Here is a 27,358-nt window from a genome sequence, read left to right on the forward strand (position 1 = left end):
TGGAAATGCCCTAGGAGGAAAATGGAATAACCACTTTTCTCATTCAGTAATATGTTCGAGTCCTCTTGTGAAGACTCATTGTAGCAAGGTCAGACGGCTTTTGACTCTTCAGCAGAAGTTAATTCCCTGAAAGTGATCAATTTTCCTGTACTTGGGTTTCATGCTACTTATAATTCATTTTCTTTTTAATCAAGTGACTAGAAATGCAGTATCAACCTATGGTTAATATGAGAAAAGACATAAAAATTAATTCAGTTTTTTGAGGGCATCACAAATTTAGATTATAAGTGATTGAGCTAGAGAGTTCCAGACTCCAACCCTCCCATCATCTTACCTAGCACACTGTGGCTTCTCACATGTGAGATCTGATGTTTTACAGTCACTCAATTATTCAATCACGTATTCACTGAGTACCTACTATGCCCTGGGGACTCTGCTATGGGCTAGCAATGCAATGGACAACAGGATAGACCAGAAGCTTAAAGTTAACATTAGTGGTTTGAAAGAAGAAAAGGGTTCCTATGGGGAATGGCAAGTGGCTTGCTTTAGGAAGGGTGACCAGGTAAGGCCTCTTTGTGGAGGCAGCATTTACCTGAAGGTCTAAAAGGAGATTGCCATGGCAGAGTCAGGGGGCAAATATTTTAGGCAGGGAGATCAACAAATGAAAAGACCCTGTGCAGGGATGGGGCCAGGTGAGTTCCAGGAGCTTCCAGAAGCCAGAATATCTAAGCAGCATGAACAGAGTGAGGCGGTGATAAGAGAGGAGATTGGAAAATTAGACAGGATTTGGATTATGTGGGGCCTTGTAAGTCTTGGAAAGAAACAGGTTATCTTATTCTAGTTGTAATGAAAAGCCAATGAGGAGTTTGTAGCAGGTGGCTAATGTCAGATCTACATTCCTAAAAGATGACTTTGGTTACTATGCAGAGAAAGGACTGAGGGAGAAGCATGTGAGGAGCCCAGTGAGGAGTGTGTGGTCTCAGCCCAAGCAAGAGGTGCTGGTGGCTTTGCTCACAGTGGCCGTGCAGATGAAGTGAAGTGGCCACTCTGTGAAGACTCAGCACACCCTGCTGGTCGGTTGGATGTAGGAAGTGAGAAAAGGGATAGCATCAAGCATATCCATGGGCTCAATGGGTTCTGGCTAATTTAGAAACTGGGTGAATTATGGTGTCATTTACTGAGATGGAGAGAACTGAGCAGGAGAACCAGGTTCTCGGGGGAAATAGAAAGATCCATTCTGAACAAATTAAGTTTTAGATGCTTGTACATCATCCAAAAGGATCTGTCCTGTAGGGAATGGATATATAATTGGCAGGCTCGGAGAAGGGGTGTGACTTTACAAGCAAATTGGTGAGCCAAGGAGTGCAGACTTAACATTGTTAAGTGCAAACTTAAACATTCTAAACCTATTCTTAAAAATTGCAAAAATTAAAATAAGGGCATGGGATATAGACACCATTACAGTTAATCGCCCTGCTGGGTCATCCAATGTTTTTGTGTATGAATATCCTGTTTTGTGAGCAAAGCAGCCAGCCAAATGCACACATGATGAAGCTGAGAATGGGAATGCAATATTACTGCAATTTGCTGATTTGCTTTTCCTAGATGGTCACTAGATAGTTGAGGGATGTTAGTGATGCCTCCGAAGACGCAACTTGCTGTCCATGTGGGGTTTTCAAACAGTTTATTAATGTGGGCAAACAAACTAAATTACTTTTTACAACCACATTACAACCACATAAGGGTTAATGGCTGCAATAACTACATTTACAAAGTATATGTATAACCATTTTTTCTGGCCACGCTTGTGGCATGAGGAAATTCCTGGGCCAGGGACTGAACTCATGCCACAGTAGGGACAACGCCAGATTGTTAACTCCTAGGCCACGAGGGAACTCCAACCATGTCTTATTTGAAATGTTTTCTCTCTCATTAAAGACAGAATTTGGTAGCTCTGTACCAAAGAGATTTAAGCTAAAGAAATTGGAAAGAATATTGTCAGCTAATGTTGACGGAGCACTTGCTATGTGTCATGTACTTTATAGACATTAATTAATCTCCATGACAGAATAACACCATTGCTATTGTTATCTTCTTTACACATGTGAGGAAATAGGCTTATAGACTGTATCAGTAGCTACTCCCCTCCCCCCCCAAAAAAAAACCAGTCCACACCAGGATCAATAGAGAAAATATAATATGGAGCACAGGTTACAAAGGGGCTTGAGTGGATAATGAGGAAACAGGGTGAGGTAATCCAGGCATTAGCAAGAGCAGTAAATTATTCACCCTGCTGGAGCCAAAGCGATCCAGGGAGGAGGTCATGTTACCAGAGGTCGTAAGTCAGGGAGGCCCAGCAGAGGTATAATCTCAAGAGGACACTGAACCATTTCTAGAGGCCTGACCTGAAACAAGGAGACGCAACCTGGTTTCTTTCTTCCTCCCACCCTCCAATCTCCTTCTGCTGCCTCCCATTGGCCAAACTTAGCTGGAAGCCAGTTAACAAGGCTGTACCGAAAGTACCATTTGCATGGCTCAGCCTCTGTAATGCAGAGCAGAATAAGGGTAAGAAACATATCTGTGAGTGACAGGCAAAAGGCCAGCATGCAGAGGTCGAGTAGCATGCCCTCAGGTCACTCAGGCTGCCTGATTTTAAATTCTGAGCACATACCACTAAGCCATGTTGTCTATTTTGAAGAGAAGTAAGGCTTGAGTGGAGCATCCTATTTCACTGCAATGAACAACTCATTTTATATATGATATATACACAATACATCATATATACACGATATACAACATGCTATATATATTTACATATGATAGATACGGCATCTATACATGTGTATAGTTTGCCTGTGTACACTGCATGTTTTCTCTCACCACTTTCTTTGCGATCCCACTAGTGTTCTGTCTTTCACCTTCCTTTGACTAGACTTGATTTTTAAAATATTATCATTATTATTATTATTATTATTTTTGATTTTGGGGGCCATATCCACAGCATATGGAGGTTCCCAGGCTAGGAGTCGAATCAGAGCTACAGCTGCCAGCCTACACCACAGCCACGGCAATGCCAGATCCAAGCTGTATTTTCGACCTATACCACAGCTCAGGGCAATGCCAGATCCTTAACCCACTGTGCTAGGCCAGAGATTGAACCTGCATTCTCACGGATACTAGTTGGGTTTGTTAACTGCTAAGCCACGAAGGGAACTCCCTAAAATATTATCTTTCATTCTTAAAAATAGAGGTTAGGTAGGATGGTTTCTCAGGACAAACACATTAGGTTGGGGAAGTTGCTCCAAGAGGGCAAATTAGTCCCACCACAGGCAGCCGTGAGCCCAGAGAAGTGGCCTGGATGCTCTAGGCCTCCAGCTCAACATGGGAAAGAAAGAAACCATGTATTCTTAATGATCTTTAAGCTCCTTTTTGCTCTGTGATCCCAGAGAAAGGTCAAATCTCTTGTTTTGGCCTCCAGAAAAAGCCAAAACCAAAGCAAGCAACACCGAGGACAAGAAAAGTAAAGCCCCAGCTTGCCATGAACCAGGCCCACGCACCGCAGATTTTCCTTCCTCTGACACGGGCCCTGCACCCCAGCTAACACTTGTTCTCACACCTTTCAACACAACATAGCAAATGGGGTAAAGGGAATGCTTAAGCTAGTTATTACACTTCTGACTGTGACCCGAACACGCCTGCTCCATGGGAGGATATTGTAGCTCCATTCCGTCCCACATTTCACTTGAGTCTGATGATTACATCACCTAACCCAGTCTTTCTGTTCAGTAAAGTAAAACAAATAAACAAACGGCATCAACAACTGTTGTCTTCCTGCTTTTACAAACTCTTTGGAGCTTGCAATTGGCCGATTTTTATAAGAAAATAACAGAATCTGTTTTAAAAAATGCTTTCCAAGTCCAGAAAATATAAAACACATTTATTATCCCACTTACTCCACTGAAAAAATTTTGATGAAATGGCCACCGTAGGAGCTATCCAAGAGACTGATGGGGATTACTCATGTGGAGAGAGGGAAGGGACAGTGATGCATTGACACACGGTGGGAGATGAAGAGAGTCTTAGAATTTGGTCTCTTAACTAAGAGGCTGGGAGCTCAGCACCAAAACACAGTGGTCAGAGCCTGGCACTCTTGGGTGACTCCCCACAGAGCGTGGGGGTGCTCTAAGTGGTCCCCTCCATGTCTCCTTGCTTCTAGCGTCCATAACTTGCAGGAGCTGGTACACCATCTCCTGACTTCCCAGAAAGAAAGTGCAATGCAGAGCCTAAACCTCCTGTCGCTGTCTCCATCACTTCCCTTTTGTCTATAACTTTGTAAGATGAGAAAGGGCATGGCAGATCCATCTCCTGTGCTTGTCATTCATTCATTAGATCATTTAATAAACATTTATTCCCTGGATTTTATATGCCTAGAGCATATAAGCAATAGAACCTTGTAGTAGGTCAGGATGAGGTATGAGGACAAAGGAGACTCTGGTATTAAAAAAACAAACAAAAAAACCACCTCAACCTTTCTCTGTGCTTTAGAAAGGAAAGGATAAATATTGGGTTCCTTTTCTAGACCATTTTAGCCTCAATTCCAATCAGGAATTAAACGCATGGCTCTGCAAAGTATTCTTTCTACACCACCCTTCATCATCCTGGACTACAGGGGATTGACATTTTAACGGCAGTACGAAGTCTCAGAATCAAACTACCTTTTGAGGGCGCATTTAACTAACACTGAATTGTTAGAGAACCTCGGTGGACATGCACACGACATCCACATAATTAGAGGACAAATTATGTTTTATTAGTGCTATTACTATTAATATAAACTTGATTTATACACATGGACCACTGCACGTTAAGTGTTACCAAGCCCGGGTGACATCCTGGCTCTGAGAATCACAAAGGCAAAGGTGGCTGTAATCTGCAGTGGTTTCCTTTTCCAGCCGCCCCCCTCTCCTCCCCACAGCCTCTTCTCTCTATTGATTTCCATCTAATTGTATCGTTTTATGGCAAAACTCGAGAGAAATTAAGTAGCAGGACTCTGTAACAGACACAAGGGCTGGTCAGCCCTTGAAGTCACTAGAGCTAACCCCAGGGGCGTCATGCGCAATTCTGTAGCTCCCCTGTGTCTTCAGAGGGAATTCTGTTGGCAGCAAGTCGACCTTGAATGCCTCAGGGTCGGGGGTAAGAAAGGGGTGCAGGGAGGTTTATGTTACTGTTGTCCTTGCTCAGAGAAGCAGAATTTGACTGAAGCTGTAAGTTCTAAGAAAGCTCATATAAGCTGGAGACAGCTCAAGCAGCCAGCTTTAGAGTGGGGAACGCCTGTATTTTCACCCCCATTTGCATTCGTTGGGGACACATTCTCCAAGACCTCCCTAAGCTGAGCTCTGTGCTCACAGCTGGAACACAGGCCTCTTGGTATACACCCTGAGGGGCTGTCTTCAGGACCAAGAGTATTAAGTGTCAGTCCTGTCTAGGGCTTGCTGTGTGATCATTATTAGAGCATCACTCAGGATCTTAAATCCTTGCCCTAAATTTTTTTTAGAGAAAAGTAACCTTTGAAACAGGTGGCATCTAGATGCCCCTGATGATGACTATTAAGTAGCTCAAAGCACGTCTGGTATTTTCCACCAAGTCCATTTGGAAATCAATTAACCATTTCTTTTGTGCAAACTGCTCCCCTCTGAAAGGTTTTTATGGGCTCAGAATGCCCGTTACATTGTTTTCTTGTATGCCTTTTTGTTAAGTTCTTTTTTTTTTTTTTTTTCCCCTTTACTGAAGTGCCACTTTTTAATGATCACATCAGTTCTGTGTTTCTGGGCCAGAGTAAATTGCTGTCATTTATGTCTCACCACTGCCTCAGGCATTCTTTCTTTCCAGTTGGTCTTTAACCTAATAACATACTTCTGTGTCTACCCTAATGGCATCTTGACGATGATAATGGGCAGAGGCTCAATTAAGAAACATTATGAATCACAGTTCAGTCTCTTATCGTGGGTAAGAATCCCTAAAGTGACAAGGGGGTTTCATTTCTTTTGTCCCTTGTAGTCTAAATCCCTTCCTTGTTTGTGTCTCACTGCCACCCCAATTACTCTCCAAATGTTATTCCTCCAGTTTACTAAAAAACAGCGTCTTAGGTTTTGCTGTAAGCAAACCCCTTACCTATTTGCCAGTCCCAGGGCACCTTTAACAGCTCCTTGTGCTCCATTATAGCTCTGCAAATTGAAAAACAGCAGACTTGATAAGCAAGATTATAATGCGGCCTACTTCTTTTTTTGTCAGTTACCAGATTTATACAAATCATGATGCTACCAGTTGATTTCAAAAATAAATTTGGATTGTGGAGTTCCCATTGTGGCTCAGCAGTAATGAACCTGACTAGTATCCATGAGGACTTGGGTTCGATCGCTGGCCCTGCTCAGTGGGTTAAGGATCTGGCATTGCTGTGAGCTTCAGTGTAGGTTGTAGACGAGGCTCAGATCCCGAGTTGCTGTGGCTGTGGAGTAGGCTGGCAGCTACCGCTCCGATTTGACCCCCTAGCCTAGGAACTTCCATACGCCACGATGTGGCCCTAAAAAAGACAATAAATAAACAAAACCAAACAAACAAACAAATAAATAAATTTGGATCATGCAGAAACAAGTTTAATCTAGCAGTTCATCACTGAAGGATCCTGTTAGGCATGGCCAGCAGGGTGAATGTGAGCCAGTGGCCACGGTAGGGCACAAACCTTCACTGTCTCCTCACCTGAACAGCCTGCCTCTAGCCCCTGCCTCTTCTTGCTTAGATGCTTTCTAAAAAGGAAATGGCTAGCTTCAGAAAATTCCCATGCTTGCAGTTTTAATCATTTTTCAGATTGAGCACTCTCCAGGGCAGTGGTCCCCAAACTTAAATGTACAAAAATGCTCCCTGGAGAGCCAGTTAAAACAGTTCCCTGGGTCCCATCCCTGGAGAGCCTGATTCAGTAGATCTGGTGGGGCCCATGGAGGTGTGTTTCTGACAAGTTCTCATGTGGTACCAGTGTCACTGGTCAGAGAACTATGCTCTGAGAACCACTGTTCTGGAAGAAGACCAGGAGGGGAGGGTGGCATGGCTTCACAGCATCACTCTGATGCACCTTCATGTGCCCCATTTGCCAAACACCCTAAGCCACATTCACTATTTTGACAGTGTCTCTGAAGGACTGCCTCAGCTCTAATACACTGTAACTGCAGCAAGTGAGTGCTCGATCTCTGAAGATATTTTTTTGGATTCAAGAATAATAATCCATAAAAGGAGCCATCCATCTACGAACTGTTGGTTATGAGCAGTTGAACTAGGCAATTTCTTTTCCTCCACAAAGCTGAAGTGCCAAATTTAGGAAATTTAAAATGCCATCATGGAGTTCCCTTTGTGGTGCAGTGGAACAGAATCAGACTGGTATCCATGAGTATGCGGGTTTGATCCCTGCCTGGCCTCGCTCCTGGTTAAGTATCCGGCATTGCCATAAGCTGGGTATAGGTTGCAGACACAGCTCAGATCCTGCATTGCTGTGGCTGTGGTGTAGGCTAGCAGCTGTAGCTCCAAATCAACCCCTAACCAGGGAGCTTCCATATGCTGCAAATGCATCTCTAAAAAGCAAAAAAAAAAAAAAAGCCATGATGCTTTCAAAATAAACCAAAAAATAAATCTTTCCTAGAGAATCTTCCCAAATCCTTGCCTTGCTTGGTATGCTGTTTTTCACCTGTATTGTAGGATACTAAAATTTGGAGGATTCTTGGAAACAGCCTATTTGCAAAACATGTTTTATGTGATGCCAAAATACCTTCTATAAATAATTTCAGACACTGACTTAATACAATTTACAAAGTACTTGCTTTGCAGAAAGTGATTTGGGTAAAATCTCGATTACCTGCTTTGCAGAGAGGGATTTGGTGAAATTAGGCTGGAGGTTATTCTTTTGGGGGGGGGGGCTCTTAGGGCCGCACCCACGACATATGGAGGTTCACAGGCTAGGGGTTTAATGGGAGCTGTAGTCACCAGCCTATGCCAGAGCCACAGCAACCCCAGATCCGAGCCGTGTCTGTGACCCACACCACAGCACATGGCAATGCCAGATCCTGAAACCCACTGAGGGAGGCCAGGGATCAAACCCGCAACCTCATGGATCCTAGTCGGATTTGTTTCCACTGCGCCACGACGGGAACTCCAGACTGGAGGTTATTCTTAATCTCTTCTGTGAAACCAAAATGCATTGTCTTTTGTTGTAAAATTATGCTTTGTTTGACACTTATTCTCACAACAACTTCTGGGGCACTAGTCAGTGATGACATATGCTCTGATGCCAGAATTATTCCAAAACTGGTGTTTCTGACTTTTTGATGGTTAGTGAATGCCTGTGTTGTATCTTCGCCCATTTAAGGAAGATGGAAACACTGAATTTTTTAGATGAATTTGAAATATGATTCATTTGCGCCAATCCATGGGCAATAAAGGAGAAAATTTATAAAAGGACAAATTTAAACTATAAGTTTTCTAGAGGTGGTTGCTAGTAAAACTAGTTTACTACTTGTCACTAGTAAACAGAATGCCCCTTTTGGAAGTGCATCAAATCATGACATTTACACTTAGTTTTTCTGTTTCTTTTTCATTGGCCGGTTTGGGAGAATTAATGTACTTCTTGTAAATTATCTTTGAAGTCCATTAAATAAATGTATTTTAAAGTTGTTTAGTTTGGAAGGAATTTACTAATAAAGATATTGAGTTCTCAGATTTCATGTGGGAGGTTGGTGACATGTTTCCAGCTCTGATTTTTATAAAATAAAGTGAGCAAGCATACCCCAGATGAAAAAAGAAAACTGTAAGAATAAGCTCTAAGAGTATCGACTGTCTGGATTTCTTGTTATTTTTACTCACAATTGAATTCCACTGAAAAATGCCCCAAAGAGTCCAATCATTCCCAGGAATTCCACTCGGCTCAGGGTTCGGATGATGTACTCTTCCCAGACGTTCGAGATGCCATAGAGCGTGGCTCCTCCTAAGACCAGAAGGTCCCCCACCAGCTTATTTTCCCCTAGGGACCAAAAAAAAACAGAGGAAGCCTCATTAAAATTTTCCTAACAAGAATTTGGCACCAGCAAAATCATCTTCCTCTGCCTATTCTATCCTGACATTTTTATAGAAGTTCTGTTTTTTGCCAACCGAGATTTAGCAGAGTCTGTTTATGTGCGCTCCAGATCTGTTGTGACATAAAAAAGGGTGCCCGTGTCTACCTAACCAGACGTCTTCTTGAGCTCAGAAGGGGATCGGTTTCTTCTAGATCTCCTCCTCTCCACAACATCCCATGTCTTCTGTCCACATGAAAGGGATTAGGGATTGAAATTTTCTTTTTCTTTATTTCTAAAAGTTAAATGTATTTTTCTCATTTTTAATGATTTTTATTTTTTCCATTATAGTTGGTTTACAGTGTTCTGTCAATTTCTACTATACAGCAAAGTGACCCAGTCACACATTATATATACGTTCGTGGATTGAAATTTTCAACTCCCCTAAAGTAAGTAACGTAAGAGTGAAAATATATGTAATACATCATCACATTAATATTTTTCTTCTTTCATTAAAAAAATACCAAATTGTTCTAAACTCAATTTTGGTCAGTTTTGGTTTATTTCCAATCTCTCATAAATTATGTACCGGGCTAGTCTCCATAATTAAGCAAACTCTCTCCACTCCAGAAGCCAGAGAAGGAGAGTAGAAAACAGCAGCCTCGTGGTGGCATTGCACCCAAGTAGCCTCCAGGTTTGTCCTGTGTAGTTGGCTCATAGGGACTTGGAGACATGCAGCTCTGGGGCAGAAGACGTGCGGGATGGGAAGGGTCTTCTCTCCAGCATGATTCTAAGGAACAGACTCACCTTAGAGTAGCCTTGGTGTCCCAGATTAGCTGGAACAACCTAACACTGCAGAACCAGATTCTCACTGTACAGCTGGGGGCACTGTGCATTTTTAGGAAGAGGTTTCACATAAAAGAATCTGGGCTGAGTTTGGGGAAAGACCTTTCCACTCATGCCTCTGTAGTCACCCTTGGAAATATATTTACTCTAAATATCACTTTTTCTAAGACAACTTCTCACCCCTGGTAAGGCCTGGAGAGAGAAAGAGGATTTCCTGCCAGGCAGGAGAGCTTGCTGGAATCACCCTCAAGGGAATGAAGCTGAGATCCTAGATCTGCGAGGGCTGGGCGCCCTCCCTGGGATCATGGGGAGCAGGTGACCCAAGAACGTGATGAGCTTCCCATGAGAAACCAGACTTCACGGAATATCCCTGGGAGTGATTTCTGGGGAAATTAAGATTGCAGTTCCAGAACAACCTGATTAATCTTTTTTATGTGTCAACTAGAAAATCACGACAAAACTTCTAATTTTCAGGAGTTCATTTGAAGAATAAGCTATATAATAAAAAGGATCCATTACCAAGATTATAAAATTATAATGAACATGATTCAGTTACTTTTCAATAAGGAGCCCTTTCAGGATCTTGTGGTGACATGGGGCCATTAGTATGAAGGTCAATTATTGTAGTATTAGTGAAGTATGGAAGTGCTGCTTGATAGAATTCTTGGCTAATGAAATTAATTTTATATGAATGGATTCAGGAAAGTTACATTATAATGAAATATTTTAATAGGAATTAGGGAAACATCAGTCCATCTTTTAAAAGTCCTAAAAAGAGGCCACGCTGTTTCAATGAGCAGTCTCATCAATCTTTTTCACACTCCATATCTGTACTGTTACGGCCTAGTCTGTTAACTGCCCTTTGATTATATGGAATCTACTCCCAGTACTTTGAATTTTCACCAATGTAGTGATATTATTATTACTATTGTGTTAATAATAATAAGACAATTTTGTGTAAGTTAGAGGTATTTCCTTTTATTAGTGACAAAAAGATTAAATATCATTTATTAAAACTGGTAAATGGTATGAAAATGATATATATACATATAGCATGTATGAAATTTTAGATGATTAAATGCAATTAACCAAGACATGATTTTATCCAACCATATTATATAATGAAGTGTTTGATATAAATAGAAGAAAGTGCTAGGACTAATAGGAAAATACTAGGACTAATACCTACAATTTCTATCTCGTTAACTGGAAATTACAACATATTACTCCATGTTTCATGCCCTATGGATGCAATAAACACCTGACATGGTAGAGCTAGTTTCTCTGTAATGTTCATGGAGAAAATTATATCTACCAAATCTGTCATGTATGGATGGATGAAACCGCAGTGAGTGATAAAGTTTTGCAAACTGGGGATAAATGGACACATTCAAAATGATGAGAAGTCCACTCAACCCAGGGGCTTCTTCCTCTCCTCTGAGTTTCACATCATCGTAGCTGTACTCAGTAACCCCTGCCCTCTGCTCCACATTGTTATCTGTTAACTTGTGCATCTTCCCGTTCTCCCCGTTCTCTTACACAGTAGGGTTGAGGGTCTTAGACTGTGACTTACTTGGCTTTCTATGCTGCGTGGTTCCTCGCATGGATCCTGGTACATGATAAGTTCTCAGTAAATATTTAAATGTGTTAAGCTGATGGACGACATCTCAATCCATCCCATGGTAAAGATTCTGAGTAGTGACATCTTTCAATTCAGGTAGATGAAGGTTCTAATTGCATCTTGGTCACTTATTAGTTGCTGAACATTGGGCAAGCTATAGAGTCTTTCTGACTTGTTTTCTTTTTTAAAATGAGGTTACAGTGAGGATACCATAAAGTAATGTCAGTAATATTTAAAAATGCAAAATAACGTAAGATGCTGAGCATGTCATCTGGCACTTATTAAGTGTACAGTAAATGGTGGTTACAAAGAGTGAATCAATCCTTCCCTTTGAATCACCACCTGTCTGTTTGGCCATCTTTCATTTTGGATTGCTTCTTGGTTCTAATCAACCCAGCCATAATTGCTTTGCAAGAATTGATTTTCCTTATGAGATTTTTTGATTAAGTACTAGAAACACCATGTTTGGAGGGATATTTGTGTTTGAGTGGTTGTGGGAGGAGAAGAGGGAAGATTCTTTAAAATCACGACTTATCATTATTTGAAGAATAAATGATGAATTATAGTATTCTAGAGTGTTGAAAGACTATTCATGCAATTTATGAATGCAAGCCTATCATGCTGAAAATCTTTGAGTTTTAAATACGACCAACTACTATGTTTCCCTGGGACTGTCTGCATTTTAGCAGAGTAAGTCCTGCATCTGGGGAAACCCCTCCAGTCTGGACAGTTTGGGGTAGTCAGTCATCTTAATTTACTACAAATAAACAACAGTACGTTTTTTGTAAGAGTCATAATTATGGAAAAAAAATAGATATTAAGTGGTGTAGCAGAAAGATTTCACATCTAGGACACATCATTTAGTATTGGTGTGCCCTTACACAAGTTTCTTATCTTTCCTGAGCCTTGATTTCTTCAGCTGCAAAAAGGAGAATAAAAATACTTTCTATGCATAATTAGGAGGATTAAATCAGATGATGCACAGGAAAGTGCCTGGCACCAATAAAAATTGTCACTTTTTTTTGGATTATGACTAATTATCTCGCACTTTGAAAATATTTTCTCTTTTGAAGTAAATATAAAATTATGTCTCATAATAAGGAAAAAATGTCATTATGGTTATCTAACATCTTTGATACATGAACTACAAAATGCAATAAATGTACTATGGAGAAAGGATATTTTGAAGAGCAAAAAATACATTTTATGAAACATTCTACATATTTAGGATCTACTTCAATTGAATTTTATCTTAATCCTATTACTTTCTAACTTTCCTTTTTATACCCACAAATTTACAGAGGAAGGTAGAAATGTCATGGAGAACTCTCTTTGGCCTTCCTAGGTCATTTTTACACCCTCCAACATCAACCACATTCTCAGGAACCACTTTATGACATGTCTTTTCCCGAAGCATCAGTAAATGCAGAGCCAGTTTTTTGGAGGAGGACTATAACGCTGGAGGCAGGTAGCAGAGACTGCACATACTAGGCCCACCGATTTTCACTGACAAACTTGGAACAGGCATGTCTTTTCAGGCGAGCATCTGTAGTGGATGATCAGCTGTTCCTGAGACCAGCACAGAACTGGAACGCAAGTGTTGGGTCCATCCCACTTTGTAGACCTCTCCCCAGGCCCCAAGGCAAATTTCCCATGGCTGATATGAATGTGCTTGGGGACAGAATTCTCAAAATCCCAGGGGACAGAATTCTCAAAATCCCAAGCTAAGGAGAACCGTGGACCAGGCAATATAAAAAGGACCAAGTCAGGAATTCTCTTTGTGGCTTAGCCAGTTAAGAACTTGACTTGTCTCCATAAGGATGCAGGTTCAATCCCTGGCTTCACTCAGTGGGTTAAGGATCTGGCATTGCCTTGAGCTGCAGCAAAGGTTGCAGACATGGCTTGGATTGGTATTGCTGTGGCTGTGGCGTAGGTCTGCAGCTGCAGCTCTGATCTGACCCCTAGCCCGGGAATTTCCATATGCGGTGAGTGTGGCCATAAAAAGAAAAGAAAAAAAATGGACCGAGTCAGTCATCCTCTTTTTGTATGAAAAACTCCTGATATGGTGATGACATCTGATATTGAGTTGAATGCCTGATGAAATTTATGGTGAGTGCCTGAAGGATTTTAGACAAGTTCTATCCCTGGCTAATTAATACAGGTGAATCAACTCTATGGTAAGAGTGATAACAAATGGAACTTTTTTTTTTTTTTTTTTTTTTTGTTGTTGTTGTTGTTGTTGCTATTTCTTGGGCCGCTCCCGCGGCATATGGAGGTTCCCAGGCTAGGGGTCCAATCGGAGCTGTAGCCACTGGCCTACGCCAGAGCCACAGCAACTCAGGATCCGAGCCGCGTCTGCAACCTACACCACAGCTCACGGCAACGCCGGATCGTTAACCCACTGAGCAAGGGCAGGGACCGAACCCGCAACCTCATGGTTCCTAGTCGGATTCGTTAACCACTGCGCCATGACGGGAACTCCACAAATGGAACATTTTTGATGGTGATGCACACTGGGATTATATTGTCCTCAAAACCAGTGTGCTGTTTTCTTTTTTTCAGAACCTTTTATACAGTAGCTTAAAGTGCTGCCTAATTTAATATCCTTGTAGACATAAAGCATATTTTGTAAAATGAGCCTCTGGATCCTAATTTGGGCTGCCCTCAGAACATCATGCCACAGACTTGGGCGGATTACTTGAGCATGGAAGGTGCTCAACAATGAGACAATTTCCTTCTGTTAACACTGGCACCTCATAAGTCACAACAGGAGGGATGCTGTGGGGCTAAAACAAAGTCACACGTAGAAACAAAACACACTCCAGCATGTTTCAGAGACCCTGCATTGTTTTTAAAAATGACCCCTTTTGACTCTCAAACGGACCTTTTCTTATAGCACTAGTACTCCCTTCCTAATGCTTCATTTGAAATAAAAACAAACAAACTTTTTTATAGGACTAGTGAATACAACGTAGTGAAAGTAATTAAGTTAGTTTAACATTCTGGGCATAAATGCTTAGTTCTCTCTTTTTTTTTTTTTTTTTAAAGCCGTGTCTGTGCCATATGGACGTTCCCAGTCTAGGAGTCTAACTGTAGCTACAGCTGCCGGCCTATGCCACAGCCACAGCAACATCAGATCTGAGCCGCATCTGCAACCTACACCACAGTTCACAGCAACTCGTATCCTTAACCCACTGAGCGAGGCCAGGGATCGAACCCACAACCTCATTGTTCCTAGTCGGATTAATTTCCGCTGTGCCACAACAGGAACTCCCAAATGCTTAGTTTTATCACTACAACTGTGTTCTTTGACTATGGATCTAAAATGATGGCCAGGGTGAATGGCTGGGGTTCAGCAGCAAAAGTCTCATAAATAAGAGCAGATGCAGCTTAGTCTGTGTTTACACTGTTCAAGCTAAACTGACAAAGTGTAATTAAATTGTGACTTTATAACAACTGGCCAGATTATATCAGACACAAATTTGGTCTAATTGGTCCAAAGAGATACTCTGTATTAGGATTATAATGGGTATTGAGCATAAAACTAGTTTTTCAGGAGTTCCTGTTGTGGCTCAGCGGGTTATGAACCTGACTGGTGTCCATGAGGTTGGCGGTTCCATCCCTGGCCTTGCTCAGTGCATAAAGGATCCCATGTTGCCTGAGCTATGGTATAGGTCACACATGTGGCTCAGGTCCCGTGTTGCCATGGCTGTGGTGTAGGCCTCAGTTGCGGCTCTGGTTTGACCCCTAGCCCTACTTCCACTTGTCACAGGTGCAGCCCTGAAAAGCAAACAAAACAAAACAAAAAAACTATTTTTGTGTGTGACATCTATCCATATCCCATGGAACCACTATTTCATAGAAGAGAACCTGGGAAAAGCTGGAGTATGTATTTTCAGTTCCTCTGTTGAGGCGGGAACTGATTACGTTGTGCAGACAGCTTTTGGAGAGGGCAGAGGCTGTCTCTCTCTCTTGCTCTGTGCTGTCTTTTCAGCTCCCAGCAACATGGGAGAGGGAAGGAAGCCTGCCTAGGAGGTCAGGAGCCTTGGGTCTGGTCTCAGCTCTGTGACCTTGGGCAACTCACTTGGCTTCCCCATGTCTTGGCATTTTTGTGTGTCAAATACAAAGGAACCGTACAAAATCTTTCAGCCATAAACTTCTATGGCGCAACTTAAAAACATAAATGACATTCATTTCAAGTACTTCCTATGACCTAGTCTCATAGAGAAATGCCCCAATTTTAACTTATCTCTAATTCCCTAGAAGAAAAGGCAATTCCAAAACTATAGAAGATTGTCTACTTTCTATCCTCGATGTAGCAAAGAATGTCATATTTTTTTCCTGCCCCCTGAAACCTTGTGTAGCTCATGGATTCTGGGTACATTTTAAAGAATTACAATGCTTTAAAAGTGATCTTCTGGAGGAGTTCCCACTGTGGTGCAGTAGGTTAATAATCCAACTGCAGCAGCTCGGGTCACAGTTAAGACTTGGATTGAATCCCTGGCCTGGGAACTTCCATATGCTGTGGGCGTGGCCATAAAAGTAATCCTTTGGAAACCACTCTGGATCAGGACTCCCCAGAAGATTCACAGCAATTTGATGAGTAAGCCTTGAGCCTTTACTGTGTAGGTCTACCACGTAATTACCTATGACTGCTACCGAAAACCCTCCACCTAAATAAATAAACCAACAAAAACCATGCATGAGGAGACCGAACTTAGCTCCCCTGCATAAAAATCTCGAGTCCTCTTATCTAGTCTTCAAAGTTTAAATATCCACTCTTAGGCTAATACATCCACTTCCACCCAGTAGTCTGAGAGCTCAGTCCTGCTCTGACTTGGGAGAGGAGATGGTGGGTGGGGGTGGGACAGGTCCCTGGGGCTCAGGAGTGGACTAACCCACCGCCACCACGTCTAACCAGCGGGTCTGCATCAGGAAGATTCAGCCTCCAGCATATCCTCCAAGTGGGTCCTGACTCTCAGCTTTCTACACAGTCTGAATGTTTCTGAATTCCTGTAGAATGGGCATAAAAGCTATAGTTTGCTTCCTTTATTCACTCAGGAAACTGGATTAAGCACCTCCTATGTGCCACTGTTCCAGGTGTGGGGGAACAAACATGAGTAAGACACAGACACTAGGAAGCCCAGGTCCCTTGTTTCCACCACGAACACAAACATCCCATGCCCTGGTCTCACTCCCAGAGGCAAGTGACCCTGTGAACACACCCACCTGCTCCCTGATGCCTTCCTACTAGCACGTCCGCGCCCGCCATGCAGCCCATTCCCAGGATGCAGACGACGATGCCTATGAAATGCACAGCCTTGTACCGGATCAGCAGGAAGAACCAGGACAGCAAAATCACCACCGGGATCACAAAACAGTCCAGGAGCTGTGGAGAGGGATGAAAATAAACAACAGGCAGTTCAGAGGGGGACTTTCCACACAATGGAAACTGTTAGCAAAATAACTTCACTTTGTAGGAAGGACATGTTTCCCTAAATCTGATTTTTTGGGTAGACCCAGAACTGATGCGGTGAAAACACACACAGACACACACAGACACACAGACACACACAGACACACACACACACACAAATGCACATCAACTTTACTTAAATATCCTCAGGCCTTGAAGAAAAGGGGAGAAGCCAAATCAATAAGCCAGGCTGGCAGTGAAGATTCTCCTGCCCCTCAGGTGTTGGGCAACTCAGTCTCCATCCTCCTCAGCACCATGGCCAACTCCACAGGGACACTCAGGGGAATAAAGCCATTTTAGGTGTCCCTGCACTTCAGGAGTTGATCTGGGAATGGGAGGTGCCTGGGGAGAGGGCTTATAATATTTTATAAGTTATAAGAATTTAGATAAAGGTTGAACATAATTTTTCCCCACTTCAGTGAAAGTCACTTAAATCTGTCTTTGAAATTTCACCCATAAAAGGAAAAACTGCTCTAAATATAAATACAATTATGAGTCTCAAAAGTTCACAAATACTTTTAAAATACTGCATCAGAAAAGAGTGGGGGGAAATGGAGAGAGAAAAAGATGAAGAGAGTACTAAAAAATCTTTGATTTCATTTCTTATATATTTTGCACAAATAGTGAGACTGCATCTGACTTTGAAGCCCCAAGAGATGATGGAGAATTTGCTCCCATCATGCGCTGAGATAATGCCATGAAATGAGCAGACCCCCGTGCTAAGGGCCAGGGGACCTGGTTTTGACTATTAGATCCTTATTTAGAGCAGTGTGACCTTGGGCAAGCTGCAAACTCAGGAACTTTCTGTTAGTATCATGAATAACTGCTACTTTCTCCAAAGAGCTCGGAGATAATACATGTAAAAGCACTTTGTCAGTTCTGAGGGCCTCAATGCCAGTCTATAACCTTGCTTCCAAACACATGCTCTGGACTCCACAGAAATGGTTGTCTCTACCACCCCCTGGTAAGATGCAGTGATCTCTGGACACTCCATGAGAGGCAGGGTCCCTACTAGATACACAGATGGTCCCCAGGACGTCAGACTCCGTGTAGAAATGAGAAACCGGTGATCTCGTCCCATTGCCCAGTACAGCTCCTCTGCTAGAATCGCAAACAAGCGGCCCTGCCACGCAGTAACAAGATCCAGGGAGGGTCTCTAACACTCTTTCATGCTATTGTCTATATCCTACTGATCACCAACGTCTGCCAGTTCACCTTCTAAACACCTCTTTTTTTAAATTAAAAAAATTTTTTTATTTTTTAATAATGATTTTTATTTTTTCCATTATAGCTGATTTACAGTGTTCTGTCAATTTTCTGCTGCACAGCAAGGTGACCCATTCACACATACATGTATACATTCTTTTTTCTCACATTATCATGCTCCACCCTAAGTGGCCAGACATAGTTTCTAATGCTATACAGCAGGACTAAACACCTCTTAAATCTACTCACGCCACTTCTGCCACCTAAAGCGAACTAGCATTCTCTCCCACCTGGAACAAGCCCTTCCTTCCTGCCTCAGGGTCTCCATTTGTACATCCCTCTCTTTCTGGAACGCTCCAACCATTTCTTGAAGTCCTGCCGTCTTCTTCAGAGCTGCACTTACACACTGCCTCCCGAAGAAAGCCTCTAGGGTCCCCAGGCTAGGTCAGGTCCTAGTTGACGACTTCCTTCCTCTCCTTTATAGTGTCAACTACAATACTTTAATTAATATGGAATTATTAGCATAATGTCTGGAGGTCCATGAGAGCAGGACTATATTCCAGCACCCAGAGTCCTGCTGGGCTCATGAGAAATACCCAATCAAAGTACCTGACAAATCCTTATAAGGATATTTAATAACCAGTAACATCCAAACGGAGTCTCCAAGATTCACTACAGGCTGAAACACGTTCGTGTATTTTCAAAGCATCCCTGACCATCAGAACGGCTTTTTGGTATAGTCAACAAAAAGATTAGAATCCCCTCTACCAAAGACTTTCTGTGACCTGGACAGACCCTCATGCTTCTCTGTGCCTCGGTCTTCTCTGCAACCTGAAACAAGCTGTTCACAAGCTCAGAATATTGAGCTGTCCCCAAGTTACCAGGAAATATAATGCTGAGTAACACCCTGATGGGCTGGGGGCAGATCCCAGAGGTCACAGCACTCCTGAAGGGGCTGAGTGAAGGGGTGATGGCTGGTAGGCACTACAGCATTCGTTCACTCACTGCACAGTTAATTAGCAAGCTCATGATCCTTCTTGTTGGGGTAAAATGCTCTAAGGCAGGTTTGACAACTGGCCTCAAATGCCATTAAAGTATATTAGGAAATTTGAGTTTGCCAGTGAAAACCCTTCACAGGGCATAAAACGGTTGGTGTTTTGTTTTAATGATTAGAAATGACTGAATCAACAGTTAAAATATTCAGCTACATGTTCCACAGTTAAGATGTCATTATCTGGCCGGAAGCCCTCGGTCAGTGAAGCTGAAGGCCTCCATTCCTGAATTGTTGAAGGCAAACCAGGCCATTATCCAATCTTTGAGGAGGGCTGCAGTGAGCTTTTCTGGTTCTCAGTGTCATTAGAAACCCTAAAGCACGTGATGAGACCTGGGATCTGTTCCCTTAATGGGCCGAGCTGAAAAAACCCTTATTTGTGAGTGTCAGTAGGTCTATGGGTAAGGAGGACTTTTAGAAAGAAGAGAAGGGAAAGAAAGCTATTATAACACAAGCCAGGGTTTCTGGGACGCTTCAGCTGGGAAGCCTGGCACCCAGCATGCAGTAGGGAATCAATAATGGGTGATGAAATAAATCAAAGAATGGACAGGCACTTGGTGTCATTGACTGTCAGAAGGGACAATAGAGAAATCCAGGCTGCTACTAGCACTGGGGGGGGGGGGCGGAATTCTTCCTTTTTGCAGGACTGTCCCATGCTCTCTGCAGGGCATTTAGCATTGCTGGGCCCTGACCACCCAAAATAAACGCTCTTCTACATGTACAAGTGTCCCTCGGTGGCAGTATCTCCCAAGTTTAGAATCACGGAGCCCTTTATTTAAAAACTGAGGATTCAGAAGTTTCAAGAGGTGCAGTGATGTGCTCAAGGTCACTCAAACTGTTGGTATCAGCAGCAGTCCTGTCCTGATTTTTTTTTGACTCATATTTTAATGAAGGTCAATGACAGGAACTGCTGTCTGTAACCTGTAACTACAGACAAAGGAAACCATTTGGGAATTGCTATTAGTAAACAGGATATTATTTTTTAAGCAATTTTTGGCTCCAGCTTTCCTTCTGTAGTCACATAGCATAAGCCAAACTGGAAAAATAATTTTCTAATAAGTTTTCTGGTAACTTAATTCCTTAGCCGAGTGGTTGTTAGAGTAATAAAAGAGAGCGGCATTGTAATAAATGCCCACGACCTGGACTGTTAAAGCAGAAAATGAACCAAAAACCTTTCTGATTCTGTCATTAACGTGTTTAACAGACTTAATTTTCTTTGCATACATTTCTATGTCCAAAAGGAAATAATAGCAATACCAAAAAATAAACAAACGAATACTATTTCATAATCATCTTATATTCTGAAAAATCTTCAAGAACATGAAGAACTTTGGAAAGAAAAATGTTCATTACCCCTTAGATTTACATAGCATCTTTTCCCTCTAAAGATTTAAGCTAGTTTACTCTTCTATGTCATTAATCCTCAGATGATACCTGCCAGCGAGGTCTCTGATCCCAAGTTGTCTGATTTTATTTATGGAGGCACCGAGGCATACCCTGCTCAATAGCTGGGGCAATTTCTCTGAAGTCATCATGAGAACACCAGGATTATTATTTGAACTTTGTAGTTTTAAATATCATTTACAGTAGATTGTGTTAAGTTTATATTTATAGCTTGCGAAATACTTATGTTATTTTTACTTACTCCTCATAATAAACCTTTAAGGGGTTACGACTGTACCGATTTTATAGACAAGGAAACTAAGGGTCCAAGAGCCAAGCAAGTTATAATCCAGGTTAAAACAGTTCCTGGATTCCTAGATCAGAGTTCAAGTGCATCTTCCAGAATTTATTTCAATAATTTTAAAAAATATCTTTGCTGACATTGCTTTTAGAACAACAGAAGATAGTCAATACCAAATAACAATGTGTAAGTATATATAGGAGAGTTACAGTATTATTTAGTTTTTTGCTCTCTCTCCCTCTTTTCGGCTTCTGCCAATCGCTTCACTGGACCTTTCTTTGCACTCTTTAACCACACTTGGTTATGCTTTCTCTTACACACACACACACACACACCTCCCTTCCTGCTAACATCCACTCTATGCTGCTGCCATTTAGCAACACTCCCCAGGACACCCCAATCTGTTATCTGAGACCCATGCTTCTGAACATGGGCTTGCTCAGAAGTCCCTCCCCTCTCCTAACTTGGTCACTACACTCTCCGGGGAGTAGACAGTCTCTTGGAGATGACACATTTTTGTGTGTCAGTGAAATCTATATTCGCAGACTGCCAAGTCTACTTATAGTTGGTGGACATCCCCAATCGTATACTGGTTTCACAGGGATCTTTCTAAGCTTTTGGTCCCCCTGAGTTGACTCTAGTCTAGGATGCTCAGAAAGGCCCAGTTCAAGAGCAGCTACATGCTGAGAGTCTCCCCTTGGAAACTCCACTAGAGGCTGGGACCCCCCGAGGGGAACACCTGGCTTCAGTGGGGTGAGAGCAACTGGCCAGGGCAAGCAGACAGCAGAAGCTGGCTGGCTCAGAGGTGCTCCTGCCTCACCCCTGCCCAGAGTCAGTGTGGCTTCCACCACCCCCAGGAGGCTCTAGGTGGAAATTCCTAGCCCTCTCCCCCCCAATGGAGGCCTTGCCTTCTTCTCAAGTTTCCCTGTCGAGCCCCCTCAAGCTCTGTTCAGGATCTCTCCATCATAGTGGGAAGTCCCATGCTGCAGCCCACCCAGTAACCAGTCAGCCCAGACCCGATCCCACAGCCTGAGAGCTCAGTGGCCCTGAGCCCACCCACCCACAGCTGACAGCTCCAACCACCCTCTCCCCCACCCCCCACCCCCAACTTCCTGTGGAGTAAGGGCTATACTTATTTTGGTGCTTATTCTAGAGGAACTCTTATTATAAACAATTTCTGTGCACATTGATGTAAACAGACTGGCTCTGTGCCCCGACAGCAGCCCATGGGGCACCAGGCACACTTGGCCGTGATCAGCGATTTGTGTTTCTGTCCTGTAAGCCCTCAGGTGGGTGCAGGGGCGATTTTACCCACCTTTTCACAGAGCCTGGATGTGCCACAGAAAGAGGCCTTGCAACAGAAACTGAATAGAGAAATGAACGGAGCAATCTCTCCTTCCATTATTATGAGTTTCCTGAGAACAGCAAAGGGTCTCCATCTGTCTGTCCTGCACTGGCTGATTCAGAGCCTGGGATTTAGCACAGCCTGGTGGAATGTCCCCTTTCTCTAATTCTGCTGCTCCTATCTATGGCTTCCTCACCTGCCATTCCACTAGCTTTATTTAACTTATTTCTTGAACAAAATATGAATTTTGTCCCTTCAATTTTAGTGGATATTTACTTATGCCTTTAATCTATGAGTATATTTAGTGGGTATGTGTCTATGTCCCTGTAAAGTCTTTGTGAGTATAACTTAAACGGTAGAACTCTGAAAGTCACAATATCCACTTGGCTGGTTGAAGCCAACTAGCACTTGGATGATTGTGATGATACATCATCTCTGACTTAACCTAGATTTCACTGCACAGTCACCATCACTGCATTTATAAGGTGTTTCTAGTTAAATGCAGTTGTGCTTAGGTGATCCTCAAATTTGATGCAACTTGATTAAATAAGGAAAACCATATAAATCTGGTCCCCGTGGCATATTTCATAACCACCAAAGCCCAACAACTTCACCTTTGGTGTGATTCCACAGAATAACTGTCAATATCATCTTTAACATTGGATTACCACATCTCCTCTTTCTCTCTCCCAATCTCTATCTCTGTCTTGCCTTTATAGAGTTAATAACTGGCAACAAAACATCTAGACTGGAGACCTCCTCTGGCACTGGTTTTATTCTGTGTTATTAGACTTAGTTCCTAAAACTGTGCTTATTGCAAAATGATCCAACTGTCTCCTACATTTGTCCTTGGATTTGAAAATTCATCAGCATATAGAAACTCCTTTATTCGAAACAACACTCTTTAGATATATATGCATACATCTGTATGCCCAAACACATGCTTGTTTTCAATATATTTCTTTGTATAAAATGTTAAAAGTACAGAAACATTTAATGAAGAAAATAATCATCTTTCATCACAGTAATCTTAAATAACTACTACTAAGATTTTGATATATTTCCTTCCAATTTGGGGATAAAGAAATTGAGATCACACATTAAAAATAAGCTCACACACTGGATAATAACCTCCCCTTTTTTATGTTTTAAATCCTAAACCTAGATTATAAACAATTTGTCATGCTTATTTTTAAAATACATAATTCACGTACCATCAAATTAATCCTCTTCAAGTAGACAATTAAGAAGTGCTTAGTGTTTCTAAGAGTGGCAGGGTCATCGCCAGTATCTAATTTTAAAACATTTTCCCCACGTCAAAAGCAATCCCCCATACTCAGTAGCAGTCACTCTGCATTCCTCCCTACCCACAGCTTGTGGTAACCACTAATCTACTGGCTCTATGTATTTACCTATTGTGGATATTCCCTATAAACTGAATCATACAATATATGGTCTTTTGTGACTGGCTTCTTTCAATTTGCAGAATGTTTTCATGGTTCATCATCAATCGTGATGGTTTGAGGTACATAAATACCTCACTTCTTTTTATTACTGAATAGTATTTCACTGCGTGGATATACCACATTTTCCTTCTCCATTCCTCAGTCAATAGACCTTTCAATGGTTTCTACGTTCTGGCTATTTTGAATAATACTGCAATGAACACTTACAAACAAGCTTTTGTGGGGCATATATAGTTTCATTTTGGGAGGGAAGATACTGAGAAGTGGAATTGTTGGGTCATATAATATTGCTGGTTTATAGAATAACTCTAATATTTTGAGGAACTGCCAAAGTATTTTCTAAAGTGGCCACATCACAAGCACACACATTACAATCCTACTGGCAAGGTACCAGTGTTATAATTTCTCCAAATCCTTGTCAATATTTGTTATTATCTGTCTTTTTGATGTAAGCCATCCTAGTAGGTGTAAGGTGGTAGTTCATTATGATTTTTGATTTGCATTTCTTTTTTTTTTTTTTTTGTCTTTTTTTTTTTTGCTATTTCTTGGGCCGCTCCTGCGGCATATGGAGGTTCCCAGGCTAGGGGTTGAATCAGAGCTATAGCCACCGGCCTACGCCAGAGCCACAGCAACGCGAGATCCGGGCCACATCTGCAACCTACACCACAGCTCACGGCAACGCTGGATCGTTAACCCACTGAGCAAGGGCAGGGATCGAACCTGCAACCTCATGGTTCCTAGTCGGATTCGTTAACCACTGCGCCACGACGGGAACTCCCGATTTGCATTTCTTTAATGACTAATGATATTAAACATCTTTTAATATACTTATTGGCCATTTTCCTATTTTCTTTGAAAAAATGTCTATTTAAGTTCTTTGCTCATTTTTAAAGTATTTGTCAACATTTTTATAAAGTATTGTTTTTAATCATTTTTGTATTTTTAAACATTTTATTTGTCCTCAGTTCTTTAGAATTATAAATGATACTTCAAAGAACACACTTGTACATAAATCTCTGCCCATCTCTCTGAATATTTCCTTAGGTTAGATTCCTGGGCTGAAGTTACAGGGTTAAGGAGTATACATTTTTAAAAAACTCTTGAAGCATACTACCAATTTTATCCCCCAGGAAGTTAGTGGATATTTGTCTTAGACCAATATGAGTGTTCCGTCCTAGTATACTCCTACCAATTTGCACATCATCTTTTTTTAAATGTCTAACGTTTGGAGTTCCTTTGTGGTGCAGTGGGTTAAGGATCCAGCATTGTCACTGCAGTGGCTCAGGTCACTGCTGTGACTTGGGTTTGATTCCTGGCCTGGGAACTTCCACATGCCACAGGTGTGGCCAAAGAAATTGTTTTCTAATTTTTTTCCTTCTTCTAAGGAAGTGATTTCTTCTAAAAGATCAAATCTGTCACTCAGATTTCACCCCTTTCAAAGAGTTATTTTAATTCACAAAAAAACCCAAGACAAAACAAATGAAGAGAAACATCAGAACATCATAAAGTTAACCTATCATGGTATTTTATGTTTCTGAGTTATAAGTCTCCATGCTTTGTAACTTGGATGAAGATGACAGGAAATCTAGGTAACTAAGATGGGAGAACTGCTCTGCAAATTTAAAATAAGTATTTCAGGAATTCCTGTCATGGTTCAGCAGTAACAAACCCGACTAGGGTCCATGACGATTTGAGTGTGATCCCTGGCCTAGCTCACTGGGTTAAGGATCCAGCGTTGCCGTGAGCTGTGGTATAGGTTGCAGACAGGGTGACCCCTAGCCTGGAAACTTCCATATGCTGCAGGTGCATCCTAAAAATAAAAATAAAATAAAATAAAATAAAATAGGTAGTTCAGGAAATCTCCATTTTATACATACAGACTTAAAAACTCAGCAAGGCATGTTCTTTATCTTCAAATTATAACCCTTAAAAATCCTCAGAAAAGCTGAGAATAGTGTTAAGTTTTAACTCTGATAAAAATGTTAATATTTAGAGGCTGTCTTTTGGGTCTCAATTCTCCATATACTGTTTTCTTCTCTTTTTTTTTGTTTTTTGTTTTTATTTTTATCTTTTTGTTTTCTTCTTTAATGTTGGATATTTGTGGTTATTTCTCCTCTCCTCTGGATTCTCTCTGGCAGAAAATAATAGCTTGATCCATTTGGAGTGGCCATTTTTGTAGGTCAAACTGGTTGAATATTGACAATCTCACACGGTGAACCAAAAAGACCCAAGGAACCAAAAGAAAATGAGGATCCCCCCACCCCCCGGATTAACTTTAGGTTTGGCTCACAGAGGCAGTGTTGCCTCTTATCTCCCACATCAACTTTAACTTAGCCTAAACTTCTTTAGGCAGATATACTGAGGTAAATGTGCCTCAAGCTTTGACCCTGTTTGAAGTATCCCTCCAGCAAAGGACAGTTCTTACCAATCCATAAAGCAGGCAGAAATGAAACACTCTGAAAACAGTCTGTGGTAAAGTCCCCTCCTGGATACTGATTAGCCATTTCCCCTTTGGATAAAGGAAGAGGAAGAATTGGAAAGAGAGGAATAGTTTTTTCCAGTCTCCCGGCCTTAGAAGGGGATTGATCCCTGGCCTGGGGGAGTATCATGGGGGAGAACAGAAAAGTCCCTCTATGTTCTCTCTATACAACCCCACCACCCCAATTCCCTGTGGTTTCCACATCTCCTCTCTTGAGCACATACTACTTGCAAAATATATAAAACAACACCTGTCAAGAGAGTGCTAAAAAAAAAAAAAAAAAAAAAAAAAAAGCTATGAGTCAGCTCAGTCTTTCTCTAGGGAAGTGGATGGTTTGTAAAAAAAATTAAAACAAAACCAACCCCCCCACCCCACCTCAGCTATCCAACTGCTCTCTCTCATTCCGGGAGAGCTTAATGAGGAGGTGATCACATCTCTCTAATTCTCTCTGCCCCAAAGAGACTCCTCCGCCCTGCCCTCAGCTCCTCATTAACGCTCCCCTCTGGCTGTTCACAGGGCTCCAGCTCCCCTCTCCCCACCCAGCTGTCAGAGGCTAAACCTGAGGCAACTGGTAGGTGATTCCAGGAAAGAGAATGTTTCCCTCTTTTCCTTCCTCTGCTTCTAATTGGCAATTCTCCTGTGTTTCTAAAAGTGCTATATATTATAAATTCATCTCCGGTGAGTAAAACTGAATCGTTAACAGGGAAGGATCTTAAAAAAGACAAACTTCAGTAACACAGACACAACAGAAGTCCTCTTTTGGCTGACGGTCCAGCTGAAGAGGGTGGAATGTAATTTGGGAAGTGTACATTCACACACAATCAAGAACTGTTTTAATTCAGTGGCCTCAATACGCAGCCATCCCAGAGGTATTTGAAAACCCAACCAGGAGTATAATTCCAGAGGGCAGTATCTTTCATCTGGAACAGACTTTTTAGTAGACACCCGGCCCTCTCACCCTCCAGGTTTTTTTTTTTCCTCAGGGCTATTGTATTCGTAATACCTCAACTCCTCCCTCACCACCTCCCAACCCCATACCTTAGGATTTAATGTTTAGGTTTTACTGTCTTAAAATGTTCATATTGGATTAAG

The 27,358-nt window shown here is 41.9% G+C and overlaps 1 protein-coding gene across 2 annotated transcripts in view; it reads right to left on the reverse strand.

Moving 5' to 3' along the window:
- SLC35F1 (solute carrier family 35 member F1) overlaps window positions 1-27,358 on the reverse strand; it is a 404,399-nt gene that overhangs the window by 32,329 nt on the left and 344,712 nt on the right. For both annotated transcript variants that reach the window (XM_021089044.1, XM_021089050.1), the window contains exons 4-6: window positions 16,789-16,948; window positions 8,905-9,061; window positions 6,172-6,224 (exon numbers count right to left, since the gene is read on the reverse strand). In XM_021089044.1, the coding sequence (XP_020944703.1) occupies window positions 6,172-6,224; window positions 8,905-9,061; window positions 16,789-16,948 (370 nt within the window). The remainder of the gene's footprint in view (window positions 1-6,171; window positions 6,225-8,904; window positions 9,062-16,788; window positions 16,949-27,358) is intronic.

Source organism: Sus scrofa, chromosome 1 (genome assembly GCF_000003025.6).
Source record: "Sus scrofa isolate TJ Tabasco breed Duroc chromosome 1, Sscrofa11.1, whole genome shotgun sequence".
NCBI lineage: Eukaryota > Metazoa > Chordata > Mammalia > Artiodactyla > Suidae > Sus > Sus scrofa.